At 39.1% G+C, this 15377-nt stretch overlaps 1 protein-coding gene across 1 annotated transcript in view; it reads right to left on the reverse strand.

The window, feature by feature from the left end:
* Positions 1–15377, reverse strand: part of SHROOM4 (shroom family member 4) — a gene marked incomplete at its 5' end in the record, with an annotated part of 223651 nt that overhangs the window by 119331 nt on the left and 88943 nt on the right. Inside the window, one exon of the mRNA XM_080795280.1 lies at positions 4286–4437. Within this exon, the coding sequence (XP_080651406.1) occupies positions 4286–4437 (152 nt within the window). The remainder of the gene's footprint in view (positions 1–4285; positions 4438–15377) is intronic.

Here is a 15377-nt window from a genome sequence, read left to right on the forward strand (position 1 = left end):
TTACTAATGCACAGTGTTTAACATTTTATTAGATATTTCAAATTTGCTGAGGTTTTCAAATTTATTAAGGTATAATTATAGTAGTTTCCCATAATTTAAAAAAGTTCTTTGTATTTGTTGTTCTATTCCATTTATCATTTAAATTTTATTTATAATTTATCTTTGTTTTCTTAATTAAATTTGCTAGAGGCTTATCTACTTAATTTATCTCCCTATAAAAACAATATACCCCTTGGCTTCATATTATATTGGATTCTTAACCATGTAATTTCATTCTTCATTTTTAATAATGAAATATTTAAGGTTATGAATTTACTTCTGAATATTGCTCTCAAAGTTTTGAAAAAATTGTGATCTCATTTTTGTTATTTTTTATTAGTCTGCTAGTGTTTCTTTTGGTTAATACTTGCATATAAATGTGTTTTGAAATACTAAAGCAGTGGAAGACTTTTGTTCAAATTTGTAGAAGTTTTACATTATCATCAGAGAACAGGGCAAGCCTGATTTCTACTTCTAACAGTATGCAAAGATTTTCTTTGTGGCATACCATATGATCATTTAAAAAATGTTCTCTGAATATTTGAAAGAGGGTTTATTCACTGTCAATCAAATATAATTTTTGTTATTAATTAAATCTGATGAATTGTGTTTTTTAAATATTCTAAGTACTTATTTTCTTGGTCTACTTTATCTGTCATATTTAAATTGTATGAGACTTCCACATAGACATTTCTATAGTTGTTCTTCTTTGTATTACAGTCTTTCCTTCAAATATTTGCATGTAAAAAATGTTTCATGAATATAATATCCTTAAAATAATTTGTATGTTCTATCAATATAAAATAAATCTTGTGGGACCAACAAGACTGTATGGTTATCGTTCCTGTTTCGTTTTGTTTCCAAATAGATAAGTGACATGACCAGATGCCTTATCTAGAGAATAGATTGATCAGAAGGAGGTGAGACGAGAAGATGAGAATCCAGTGAAAACACTCTTACAATAGTCCAGGTAAGAAATCATGAGCAATCGGATGAAGACAAAGGCTGCAGAGAGGTGTATAGCAAGTAGAATGACTAAGACTTGGAATTACTTAGATTGAAGAGGGTTGGGGCAAGAGTTGAGAGTTAACACCTAGATTTCTGACTTGGTTGACCATGATCTAAAAGGCAATATAGGAGAAAGAGCTGGCGTGGCTTTTCAGACTAGGCCATTTTCTAAAGTTCTTCTTTCTCATTATATTCATCCCGAAGGACTGGAGTCCAGACCTAAACCTCAGTGCTGAAACCAAAGTCTACCTTAGTACGAAACACTAGGCCAAATATTAAATTTCAGGGGATCACATTTCATTTATGTGCTAAGAGCTCCTTCATAAATTTGAGGAACCATTTGGACAAAAAAAGAGGCAATAAATGCCTGATAATACCATTCCTGGGGTAATCCATACACGAAGGTTAACTTTTCCACAAGAGGGCAGCATCACCTAATAAATTATGTCATTGAGGGCCTCCGCCAATAGGTGCTGGAGGAGGTTGAAAGGGTAGACAGGGAGCCATAGGACCTGCCACACCATGAAAACCAAAGGGCCCTACTATCTCCAAAGCCATAATTACAGCTACTCCTAAGTGACTCGTAAGGGCAAATGTTGCTACAGAGGGAACAAAGAGAACATGGTGTTCACCAAGGGAGGATGAGTAGGAGACAGCCTGATGATACTCATTCTTATGACTGGCTCAGAAGCCACCAGAGATGGTGTGTACATTCCCTCCAAGTGCTACTATCTCTGTATAACCGGTATCTCCCAGGGATCTTTATTTCATGTTGAGAGCTTTGTCACCCCAATGGTTTCTCTGCAAATCCGGTGCTGTGAAGATCAGGCTGCAAAGTACACTACAGTTCTGATGTTCTCCTTGTTTAATAATGTTTGGTTACGGGGCACCTGGGTGGCTCAGTGGGTTAAAGCCTCTGCCTTCGGCTCAGGTCATGATCCCAGGGTCCTGGGATCGAGCCCCACATCGGGCTCTCTGCTCTGCGGGGAGCCTGCTTCCCCGTCTCTCTCTGCCTTCCTCTCTGCCTACTTGTGATCTCTTTGTCAAATAAATAAAATAAAATAAAAAAATAAAATAATGTTTGGTTACTCCAATTGTGCTTCTCTTATACCCCAGGGAAAGGAATAGGAATGAAATTCCTTGAGACCTCATAAGTGAAAGGCATTTTAGATACATTGCCTCATTTAATCATCCCAACAATGCCATTATATAGGAATAGAACTAGGCAGTGCCATAAATGGGTCTATCTGAATCTAAAGCAAAAACGACCAAGCTACCTCTCCAAGAAGCCTTATTTAAAACCTAAATTACAACTGATTCAAGATTGAGTCAGTGGCAATGTATCTATTGTATAAGGAATTACTTATCATGTTACTTCCTATTCAGGTTCATGAACAGGGATGGCTTAACCTTAGGTGCCAGCAGGTAATCCAATAAATTAATGGGATCCTATGTAACCTCACCCTTACTAACTTAAAACTCTTTCCCCCTTATATATGCTCTCAAGATAAATCATTTGGATATAGAGCATGAGAATGGCAGAAGAATTAAGGATGGCTTCTGTGTTTTTGGTTTTGTTGACTGAATGCATGGTGGTCCCAGGCACTGAGATGAGGAGCTTGGGAGAAAAAAGCTGACATGTTAGGTTTTGAGCATGTTGTGCTTGAAATGGTTCTGAGACATCTAAGTATAAATGTCCAGTGGGAAGTTGACTATAGGAGACTGAGACTTAAGAGATATAGTCATAGATACATGTAAATGATAATTGAAACTCTGGACCTGAATGAGGTTTTCCATGGTATATTAATGACATTAGAAAGAGTGGAACTAGGGAAAACACCAACACATAAGGGATGATCAGAGAAAGAGCAGGTAGTAAAGGAACATGGTTTTTAAAAATGAACAGAAAGGTAGGAAAGTAACAAGAAAATGGGGCATCTTGGAAGCAAGAAAGGCGAGTTTCACAAAGGAGAACATAATCCAGAGCAACAATGGCAAATGCCATATACTACTCACACATGATAAAGACTGAAAACAACCCATCGACTTCACCAATTAAGAAGTAATAGTAGCTTTTGACAGAATAGTTTCAGTGGGGTTCTGAAGGTCAAATTCAGACTGTAGTGGGTAGAAAGCTAAATTGAGGATGAAGACAGTGATTATAGACTCTCCTTTTGAGAGACTGAGTATGAACAAAAGGAGAAAGATGGGGCAGTAGCCAGAGGGGGAGGGAAGTAGGATTATGGGAAGATGCTTTAAAAATATTTTTTCTAGTAAAAATTAATTAAGATGGTGAAGCTCAGGTTCGAGTATAGGATAAAGGAAACAAATAGAAGGGAGAAGTACAAGCTCCAATAACACAGAGCAAAGATACAGCAGCAAAATGGAAGAAGCCATATGGAAAGCTTACCAATAAGCAAATGTGTAATGGCAGCAGGGCAACTGCGCCCAAATATGTCCTTACCTTCCTTCTGCTTTGGCCACTCCACTTATCTGGAATGCCTTTCTCCTCCTGATGGCTTATTTGTCCAATTCTACCCACCCTTTAGCTCAAACTCCACTTCCTCTATGAACTCTTACCATACCAATCTCTTCTGATGTACTCTCTCTTTCTTTTGAATTCTAATAGCAATTTCTGTCCGAACAATCCATTGAACAAGCCTTTAGCCTATGAAATCCCCTATATTGTTTTTTTTTCAAAAAGGTATTGCTAACTTGTCACACGTGTGTCTTTTCTCCCCCATTTGGCTGTATTCTTCTCAAGGGCAGGGTTTCTATCTTAGAGTTTGCCAGTTTCCAGAATGCCTACTATAGCTGATAGTAGTAAGGTCTCTTTAAATCTTGTGGTTGATTTAAATAAAAACTTGAAAAAAATAAATCTGTGGTGGAACAGAGGCAGCCTGTCATGAAGGAGACAGAAAACACCAGGTTAAGTATGCCCTTGGTGTATATGGAATCATTTACTTCTCTCGGTAGCAAATAAGGAGACTGAGTCTTGCAGACCTAAAATAAATTTAACCAGGGTGCAGAGGTACTATGTAGCAGTGTCAGGATTTGAACCAAGGACCTTTTCTCTTATGCCATTCTGCTTCAGTTGTCTGCAAAATTCTGTTTATGTGAGACACCTCTTTCTTTGATGATGTTTAGATAGAGACATACCTCTCTTGAGGTTTTAGTACCAACCAAGCAGTTTCAGTGGCCACTATTCCTTATAGCAGCAAATCTCCCTGTACCTTACCTCCTGACAATCAGCTTGAGGATCCGGAAGGAGCCTTTGATGAGGATGAGGGCCTCCTGGCGGGAGCCATACAATGGAGTGCCATTGATATTCACCAGCTCATCACCAGTCCTCATCTTCTGGGACAAGGCTGCCTTGCCCCCATCTTCAATCTGTGTTGCAGAGAACAAAACAGAAAGCAGGTGGTGAGATGCCTCCTTACCCAAAATTCTACTTCCTGGTTCCTCCCAACGTCAGAGCCATAAGCAGTACTGGGGGATGGCTCCAGGAGGCTCCAGGAAACAGCTAAGAAGCTGGTCACAGGCTAGTATTTACCTTGGGCAAACACTTAAGGAAGGAAGCAATACCAAAATAATGGAATCTCTGCTCTGGAGGAATCCACATCCATCTGGTGAGACAAGAATTTCTAAATGAGAATGATGTTTGGAAGGAACATGACAGTGTCCGCTGAAGTAGCAGCGTGGCATAGCAAACTGTGAACACAAATTAGAGCCAGAAGAGCTAGGCTCCAGCAAAATGACCTTTAGCAAGTCCTTTCCCATCTTTGGGCAGCCTTTGAAGCCTGGTAAAGTTAAGTTTGAATCTTGGTTCTAGTACTTCCTATTTGAGTGACCTTGAGCAAGTTACCTAACATTTTTGTGTCTCAGTCACCTGATGGGGAAAAGTATGTACCTCACAGGGTCGTCAGCATAGGGAATATCTGAGAACATTTAAGTCCTCAATTAATGTAAGCTCTGATGATTATACCAAGGGAGGGGACTCTGAAAACCTTGAGCATCCAGCTCAATATTCTGTAAGTGGAATTGCATATTCAAAAGATACAACGGATGTACAACAATGTAACTGATCACTTATCTATGTCTCTTCAACAAGTGCCTAGTACAGTGCTTCTAGGATATGGAACACAGAGGGCATTCACCAAAATCTGGAAACATAGGTGTTCACGGGACCATCACAGCCTACAGAATTTCCACTGACCAGGGCAATCTTGGCAAGAAGGTAGTCAGGCTGGAGGGCATAGAAAGCAAAGGCAGAAATAATAGCAGAAATAAAAGGCAGAAATAAAAGCAAAGCAGAATGTCCCCCATGGGTCCTTGATTATGGTTACTTTTATATATAACATTCATTGTACCACAAAGGTGAGTTCTACCTAATAGGACATCAACTCCATCCGTGGTGGCAGGAGTCATCTCATTAATCTCATCTCATCTCATCTCCATTAATCATTCCTCAAATTTTTAGTGAATTTCTAGTATGCACAGGACAGCATACTAAAAGCTAGAGATAAAGAAATGAACAAAGGATGCATAGCTCTCAGCCTCAAGGTTAGGTTACTGTCTGAAGTTCATATGTCCACAGAGATGGTTATATTTAAAAAAAGGTCCACCCCACTGATGGACTCAGGAAGAGATGTTTGTTTTTCCCTAGGGGCAAGGAAGGTGAGGATGATTAAACCATAGAATCTTTAGGGAAAGAAAGATTCTAAGTGAGGCAACCAAAGGCTGGTCTTTGCTGTGGATGTTTTTATATTTCTACTCTTCTTCTAATTTTTTTCTCAGTCTTTCATAGAATCCCTCCAATCTATCCCTCACCATGAAAGTTAGAATATTGCTGAGCCTTAGGTTGGCTAGTTCATATGCAATTTGGCAGTTGAGACCTCCTGAGTGCAGAGAAAAATGTTAATTCAGGATTTTAAAAATCCCATCAAATAAATTGAAATTCTAAGTTAAATCACAGACTATTATTAAATTTATTGTTGCTAACCCAACAGTTTTTTTTTAAATTAACCTTTGTCTGACAAATCATAGGTTAGCCAAGTGACATTGAATATATATACCTTTGTTCCTGTACCTGGGCCACCACTCAAGATAAAACAAGCCAATATTGGTAAAAGGGGAAAAACTCTCAGCAAATAAATTAAGATCACATTCTAATTTCCATTGTCATTATCATTATTACTTCACAGTCACTGCTGCCTGCTGCCAAAAAAAAAAAAAAAAGGCAAAGTGCTGTACTTGAATTTCAGAAGTTCTATTTGAATGACTCATTGCTTTGGCATCCACAGAGGGCCCTCAGCATCAGGCAGGACTTTCAACAGGGATCAGCCATCTAAAAGGGCTTAACAAAGAGAAGAACAAAGACTAACAAAGAGCCACAAATAGGAGCCCAACTAATGAGTGCTAATAGATTTTCCTGTTGATGTACATTAGTCTTAATTCACTCTACCCATTTTTTATTCATACAACTCAATTATCCATATTACTGTTACCAATAGCAAGTCTCCCCTTGAATATGTGTTGATATTAAGTACCATCTCAAGTTAATTAAGCACTTTGTTACATCGACTAGATTTCTGTTTATTCTAGTCCAGAAAATGAAAGAGGGGAACCTTTTAAAAAAAATGATTATTGCTGCCGCAAAAGCTTAAGCATTTTGCATTCCGAACTGCCATCTGGGCTTTCACGGAGTCCTTGCAGGGACTCTTTCCTGGACTACAGCCTCAAGCTGACTATGAATGCCCCTTTTCTTTCTTTCTTCCTTTTTTAAAAAAAAGATTTTATTTATTTATTGAGAGAGAGAGAGAGAGAGCACATGTGCACGGGGAAGGGCAGAGATGGAGGGAGACTCTCCAACAGACGCCCTGCCAATATGGAGCTGGATACTGGGAGTCTGATCCCACAACCATGAGATCATGACCTGAGCCAAAACCAAGAGTCAGACGCTTAACTGACTGAGCCACCCAGGTACCCCACATGCCCCTTTTCTGTTTCCTGCCCCCTCTCAGTCATTAGCAGCCTCCTCCTCAGGACAGATGTGTTGAGTGTAATAATACCATTTAGCACAAGTACAAGAATTTGCAGACAAAAAAGAAGTAAATTATGGGCACCTGGCACAGTCCCAGAGTCCAGATGGGTCCAGATCAGGAAATGAAACTCCATTTGATTTGGACTATACTCCAAACTAGTCCTTTCCCAGACCCAGGGCATTTACTGAGCTATGCAACTGATTCCTTCTTCCTTCTCCTGACTTTTTAATGTTTTTAAAAATTATTGTTCACTAGTCTTTCTGGCACTCCACCTCTAGATTCCAGCATGTCTTCATTTATTGTTTTGTTTCCTGATTGCCAGTTCTCCAGGTCAGCGGCTCAACCACACATTTGTTTATAAAGAAGATAAAGCAGCTGCTCACTTTCCTATCAAGGCAAAGGAATGGAAAGGAGAGGAAGGAAGAAAGGAAGGGAAGGAGAGAGGGAGGGAGGGAAGAAGATGTATGTATTCTTTTATAAAATGTTTTCTTTCCCCTTTCCGCTGCCCCATGTACAAGTCTGGCTGAGGCCCAGGAAAGGTGTCAGTCAACAAACTTGTTGAGAATAACATGCCTTGCTTGATGGGCTGTGTATCATCATTTGATGCTGTCCATTCAGAAAGGCTGATCAACTTTCCAGCTCTTACTGAATCAGACTTTTAGGGTGGCTTTCTTGTTTCATTTCAAGTGTTGTGAATTCTCAGATTGTACCCAGACACATTGGAATGTCAGTATAAACACACATCCCAAAGCCCAATGTAAATAATAGTTAACTTATGTGTCATTTATTTTATCCAAGTGATTGCTGAGCTAAGCAGTGAGTGGCCCAAGTAATTGAAAATGGATTGCATAAAGGTCATATAATCAAAAGCCAGCTGGTGTCTGGAAAATTGGGAAGAGCTGATTGACCTTGGGTAAGTCCCTTTCCCCTCTTGTGGCTTCTTTTACCCTTACTGGTTAAAGGCAGGGGGTCAGACTAGATGATCTCTGAGGGCCTTGGAGCTCTGACATTCAGTGACCTGTGAACAGTTAACAAAATCATGCATTATCCTTCTGCTGACACAGGTAATCCTGGCTTTTTGCCCCATTATACTTTGTCTTCACCCATTTCTCACTCCTTGAAAACTGGCTAATTAACATCCATCTCTCATTTCCCTGTGGTATTTATCCATTGTTTTGGAGTGGTCCGTCAAGCCTGGAACACTTAAAAAAGCACAGTTGGGACATGGAGAGAAAGAGATTCCTGAAGCCCCATTTTGTGCTAATGAGCTAGCAATTTGGAAATTTTTGATGGATCTCCAATGAAGCATGAAGTACTCTGATAGCTGTCAACAAAGTGACAAGCTGGCCCCTTTAGAGTAAAGGCAAAGAAAAATGGACTTAACAACACTTACTGGCTTTTTAGTAGTAGCTTTTATTTAGTCCAATATTAGCAGATACTTGCTTGGGGCTTTTGAATAATCTTGGAAGATATGAGAGAGTGAGGGAAATAAGGTTTAGCCTGAAAAAAAAATGTAGTCAGCAGGAGAAACAGCATCTGCAGCAATAACCAACAGGTATCGAAAGCTTATTATAAGAGTGTAAGAGCCGCATTAAAAATCAATGGCATGATTGTGAATACCTCAGCTTGCTACAAGATATTTGTTGGAAAAACAGGCATTGACTGAAACTTTCCTGGCCGGTTCTAAGAGCCTCTGGCCAAATTACCAGCCCAAACGCCTACCTTGACCAGCTTGTCTATAGACTAAGAAGGCAAACAACAGCGTTAATTGTTTAAATTGATTTAATTTTTTGTAAATAGACAAGGCCCACCTGGAATAGTAGTTGTATTGCTTAGAAAACAGAACAGCCTCTGAATGTCTTCTTAACACCCTTTAAAAGATTTTCAAGTTTTGGGGCACCTGGGTGGCTCAGTGGGTTAAGCCTTGCCTTCGGCTCAGGTTATGATCTCAAGGTCCTGGGATCAAGCCCGCATCTGGCTCTCTGCTCAGCAGGGAGCCTGCTTCCCCCTCTCTCTGCCTGCCTGCTTGTGATCTTTCACTTTCTCTCTGTCAAATAAATAAATAAAATCTAAAAAAAAATTTTCAAGTTTTTAGTAACATTCTTGATCCCTCTTCAGCAATTTGGTCTTTCTGGGGAATCAACTGAGAGAACATGCAGAGAGGGAGATAAGCTGGATTTAAGAAGTCTGACTATGAGGAAGGAGGATCACCAAATAGTAGATAAAGTCTCTGCTTATTCTGAAACTTAGTTGAAATCTTCAGCAGACCATAGGTTGGGGACTGTCAATTTCTGACCTGCCCTCTCTCCCATATTGGTATGCCTTAGAATCTAATGCTAGAAGAGATTAATCAGGGTGCCCTGTACAGGGAAGACTGAGGCTTTGAAATTTCTACAGTCTCTTCACTGTGGCCCTGAACAGTCTGATGCCAGGCTGCAGACACACTGCCTGCCCTAACTTCTCTGTTTGAGCAACTCTCTCCCTTCAAAATCCCTCTCAAATTTCCAAAGTCATCTAGATTAGAAAAACAAGAAACTCTGCTATTCCTCATCTTCCTTACATTACCCAAAGCAAATCAGAAAACAAAACCTGACTCGTAAACAAGACTCCAAAAACAACCGCCAGTTAAAAAGATGTAAGTGGGCCTGGTTCTATGTGGTAATCCCTGTATGTAGATAGTTTGAGGAGGTGGACACCAAGGGAAGAGGTACTCTTTCCTCTACCAGCTAAGAAACAGATGCCCTGATCCTACATAGGGCTGCCCCGGAGTGTCAAGTTCAGTGGATCAGGCCCATGGTTTCCCCTGATCTTGGACCAGTGGAACTCTATTATGCTCCAAAGCATGACCTATCCCTACAGGCAGCGCCTTCTTCCTTAATCACCTATCCTTATAGACAGCTGCTTAATCACCATGTAATTAACTAATCCTCACAACAAAGGTCCTCTAAGCACCAAATCATTAAATTTCCCTAAGGATTAGCCCAAGTCAAATGCTAAGCATCTTTGCCAAAAACTCAGGCCAGAGTCAAGCTCAGTTCTAGGAATTTGGTGATGAGGAAAGGAGTAGAGTCAAAAGCACTGTATCTTATATCAGCAACCGAAAGCGAGTTAGCATCAGTGACTCCTACCAAGTCAGATCATCCTGTTGTCTCCTTAAATTAGGTAACGGGGAACAAACATCACTATGCAAGAGTAACAAACATCACTATGCAAGAGTAAGCTCAGGCTTACTGTGGTCTTATCCACACTTTCTCAACTCTAGCCATTTATTTACACTGAAGTCTTTTGCTGATATTAATATTATCAGTGTTCATTAAAAATGTCAGCTTTTGGTGGTTTAGAACAATGGTCTCCAGAGAAGGATGTATATATATCCCAGGCTATACACAAGATGATCCACTGAAAGGGGAGATATTTGAACTTCTGTTTATATTTACATTTATCCAAAATAATTTAAAAGTCAAGCATTATTAATATTTAATATTGGTAGTAGTAAATTATAACATTCAGAAATAAAATTATGTGTACTGGGGACACATACTCAGAACATTTTTGCTGGTGTAAATTTTTACTAAAACATTTATCCAAATCATAGACTTAAATGGGAGGGCTAAAACCAAAAGACCTTTGAGGAAAACATGAGAATATCTTTGTGACCTTGAGGTGGGCAAAGATTTCTTTTTAAAAATTTTTAAATTTTTATTTAAATTCAATTAATTAATATATAATGTATTATTAGTTTCAGAAGTAGAGGTCAGTGATTCATCAGTCTTATAACTGCTGTAAACCAGTACCCATTACATTATGTGCCCTCCTTAATGTCCAGTTACCCCATCCTCCGACCCCCTCCCCTCCAGCAACCCTCAGTTTGTTTCCTGTGATTAAGAATCTCTTATGGTTTGTCTCCCTCTCTGATTTTGTCTTGTTTTATTTTTTCTTCTCTTCCCCTATGATCCTCTGTTTTGTTTCTTAAATTCCACACACAAGTGAGATCATATGATAATCGTCTTTTTGTGATTGACTTATTTCGCATAGCATAATACCCTCTAGTTCCAACCACATTGCTGCAAATGGCAAGATTTCAGTTTTTTGATGGCTGAGTAGTATTCCATTGTGCGTGTGTGTGTGTGTGTATAGACACACACATGTTTTATATATATGTGTATACACACACACACACACACACACTGTATTACCACATAGAACTAGGCATATATATGTATGCCACATCTTCTTTATCCATTCATCTGTCAATGGACATCTGGGCTCTTTCCATAGTTTGGCTATTGTGGACATTGCTGCTATAAACACTGGGGTGCAGTTGCCCCTTCAGATCACTACATTTTATCTTTGGGGTAAATACCTAGTAGTGCAATTGTTGAGTTATAGGGTAGTTCTATTTTCAACTTCTTGAGGAACCTCCACGCTGTTTTCCAGAGTGGCTATATCAGCTTGCATTCCCTCCAACGGTGTAAGAGGGGTCCCCTTTCTACGTATCCTTGCCAACTTCTGTCATTTCCTAACTTGCTAATTTTAGCCATTCTGACCAGTGTGAGGTGGTATCTCATTGTGTGGGCAAAGATTTCTCAGACAGGATGCAAAAAAGCAATAACCATAAAAGAAAGAGTGCTATATTGGAGTTCATCAAAATAAAGAATATATTATATTCATCAAATGTCACTGGAAGTGAAAAGGCAAGTCACAGACTAGGAAAAAAATATTCATTATACATATATCTGACAAAGGATTTGTATCGAGAATATGAAAAGAACTACAAATCAATAAGAAAAACACAACCAATTAACAATTAGCAAAAGACTTGAACAGGTACTTCACTACAGATAGCCAAATGCCCAGTAGACACATGAAAAGGTGCTCAATATAATTTTTCATCAGAAAAATGGAATTTAAAATCACAGTAAAATATCAGTACACATCCACTAGAACACCTAAAAAGACTGAAAATACCATGTTACTGGCAGGAACATATAACATTTGAACTCTACATTGCTGTTGGGAGCATAAAATTGTACAGCTACTGTAGAACTCTGCATAGCCTCTGTCAAACCCAGAAATTCTACATTTAGGAGAAAGAAGTGTAGTTGTCCACAAGAAGATGTGATAGGATATTTTTTGGATTTATTTTTTATATTGTTTATATATTTATATTCTTTTTTTTTTATTTTTAGCTTTCTTCATTATAGGCAAAAAAAAAAAAAATAGGAACAACTCCAATGTCCATCAAAACACACAGATTACAAGAGCTTGGGAAGATGGTGGAGTAGGAAGACCCCAGGCTGATCTCATCTCACATTTACAACAAGATATCATATGCATCCAAGTCAATAATCAGGAGAGTGAGCTGAAGACTAGCAGAACAAACTCCACAATGAAATATAGAGAAGCAGCAGCATCTGAAAAATTAGGAAGGTCAGAAAGGCAGAGGAGGCTGTCTGCAGGAAGGAGGGAGCTGTGTGAAAGGAGAAGGAGAGAAATGGGCACCTGCACCAGGGAGCTCACATGGGGAAGACTAATCCCCATAACATTTGCCTTTAAAAACCAGAGGGGCTGAATTCTGTGAGTTTGCAAAACCAGGGGAACTTGGAGCCTGGAGCTTTAATGGTCAACTGACTCAGCACTAGGCTAGCCAGGAGGGCCAATGATAGCTGGGTTGCCAACCTAAAGACACAGCAGCCTATGTGGAAAAGCAACAGAAAAACAGCAGTTTCCAAAAGTGTTGGGGGCAAATGGGAGACAGATCTCTTCCTATTGATTTTAGGGCATGTTGGGAACTTCTCTGAAAATGGGTAAGTTGGCAGGTGGGATTTTCTTCCCCTACTCCCCAGCCTAAACACAGAGCCAGATGTAGGAGGGAGGGCTGCACAGACACTTGTAGCCTGGGCTCATGGCAATTTTGTTAAATGCTGTGCACATGCCACACCCAGCTGCAGGGTATACAGTGGCCACTGCATGCCCTGCCAAGCCTTTGCACCATGCCCAGCCACATGCCCCCAGCCACCATCACACACCACACCCACCTTCAGCCCCCAGACACAACAGTACTTCAGGGGATCTGGCATAGGACTAGAGGACCAACATAAATTTTACTAACAAGGCTGCCCCACTCCCGAGCTCCCTGGACTGCATGCTCCCCCCACCAAGAGCTGGCCTGCCTGGATCCCACTAACACCAAGGTGAGCAAGCAAAGCCCACAATAGGCACAGAGTTAGTGCAAAAGACTGCACTGAAATGAAAAGTGACTCAGACACAAGAGCAGGGTGTAAGCAACATACATAAGATATTCTCCTGAAGTGCCAGGTTCTGGTGGACAAGGGATACTGCAATGCATGGCACTCCAGGACTCTTCTTCATAAAGTCACCACTTTAAAAAGCAGGAGAGTGGGCTGATGTTCTTAACACAGAGAAAGAGACACAGAGAGGCAGACAAAATGAGAAGACAGAAAAATTTATCCCAAATGAAAGAACAGAAAAGGGCAACAGCCAGAGATCTGTGCAAAACAAATATAAGTAACATGCCTGCCTGATAGAGACTTTAAAACAACAATCATAAGGATACTCACTGCACTTGAGAAGGGAGTGGAAGATGTGAGAGAAACCCTTAACACAGAGATAAGGAATAATATAACAGAGGTAAAGGACTCAAAAAACAAAATGAGAAACAGGCTTGATATAGCAAGATATATATCTTATATATATATCTCATATATATATATATCTTGAATAGCAAGATGGAAGAAGCAGAGGAAGGAATTAGTGACCTAGAATATAGTAATGGGAAAGAAATCAAGTTGAACAAAAGTGAGAAAAAAAGAACTACACAAAATAAGAATAGACTCAGGGAATTCAATGACTCCATCAAACATAATGGCATCCATATTATAGGAGTAGAAGAAAGAAGAAAGAAGAAGAAGAAGAAGGGGAAGAATAGAGAAGGCAGCAGAAAATTTATTTGAAGAAATAATAGCTGAAAACTTCTGTAATCTGGGGAAGGAAACAGATATCCAGATCCAGAAGGCACAGAAAACTCCCTTCAAAATCATCTAAGCAGAGGATCAACGAGGAAACAAGGCTTTGAATGACACATGGGAACAGATGAACTTAACAGATATATTCAGAACATTTCATCCTAAAGCAGCAGAATACACATTCTTTTTAAATGTACATGCAATATTCTCCAGAAGAGATCACATATTAGGCCATAATCCAGCCTCAACAAATTCAAGAAGACTGAAGTCATACCATGTACCTTTTCTGACCACAATGCTATAAAACTAGAAGTCAACCACAAGAAAAAATCTGGAAAGACCACAAATACATGGAGGTTAAATAACATGCTACAAAACAATGACTAGGTCAACCAGGAAATCAGAAAAAATTAAAAAAGTACATAGAAAATAATGAAAATGAAAACACACAGTCTACAACCTCTGGGATAGAGTAAAAGCAGTTCTAAAATGGAAGTTTATAGCAATACAGGCTTATATCAAGAAGCAAGAAAAGTCTCAAACAACAACCTAACCTTACACCTAAAGGATCTAGAAAAAGAACAACAAACAAAACCTAAAACCAGCAGAATGTAGGAAATAACAAAGATTAGAGCAGCAATAAATGGTACAGAATCTAAAAGAACCTCAATAGAGCAGATCAATGAAACCAGGGGCTGATTCTTTGAAAAAAATTGATAAAATTGATAAACCCTTATCCAGACTTACCAAGAAATAAAGAGAAAGACTCAAATAGATAAAATCACAAATGAGAAAGGAGAAATAACAACCAACACCACAGAAATATAGTTAACCATTAGAGAATGGTATGAAAAATGTATGCCAACAAATTGGACAACCTAGAGAAAATTTATAAATACCAAGAAACATGTAAACTACCAAAATGAATCAGGAAGAAATAGAAAATTTGAACAGACTGATAACCAGCAAAGAAATTGAATCAGTAATCAAAAATCTCCCAAAAAACAGAAATCCTGGACCAGATGGCAAATTCTACCAAACATTTAAAGAAGATTTAATACCTATTCTTCTCAAACTATTCCAAAAAATAGAAAAGGAAAGGTAAACTTCTAAATTCATTCTATGAGATCAAGCAGTACCCTGATACCAACATCAGATAAAGACACCGCTACCAAAGAAAACTACAGGCCAATATCCCTGATAAATACAGATGCAAAAAATCTCAACAAAATAATAGCAAACCAAATTAAACAATATACTACAAAAATCACTCATCAAAATCAAATGGGTTTTGTTTCTC

The sequence above is a fragment of the Martes martes genome (assembly GCF_963455335.1).
Source record: "Martes martes genome assembly, chromosome: X".
NCBI lineage: Eukaryota > Metazoa > Chordata > Mammalia > Carnivora > Mustelidae > Martes > Martes martes.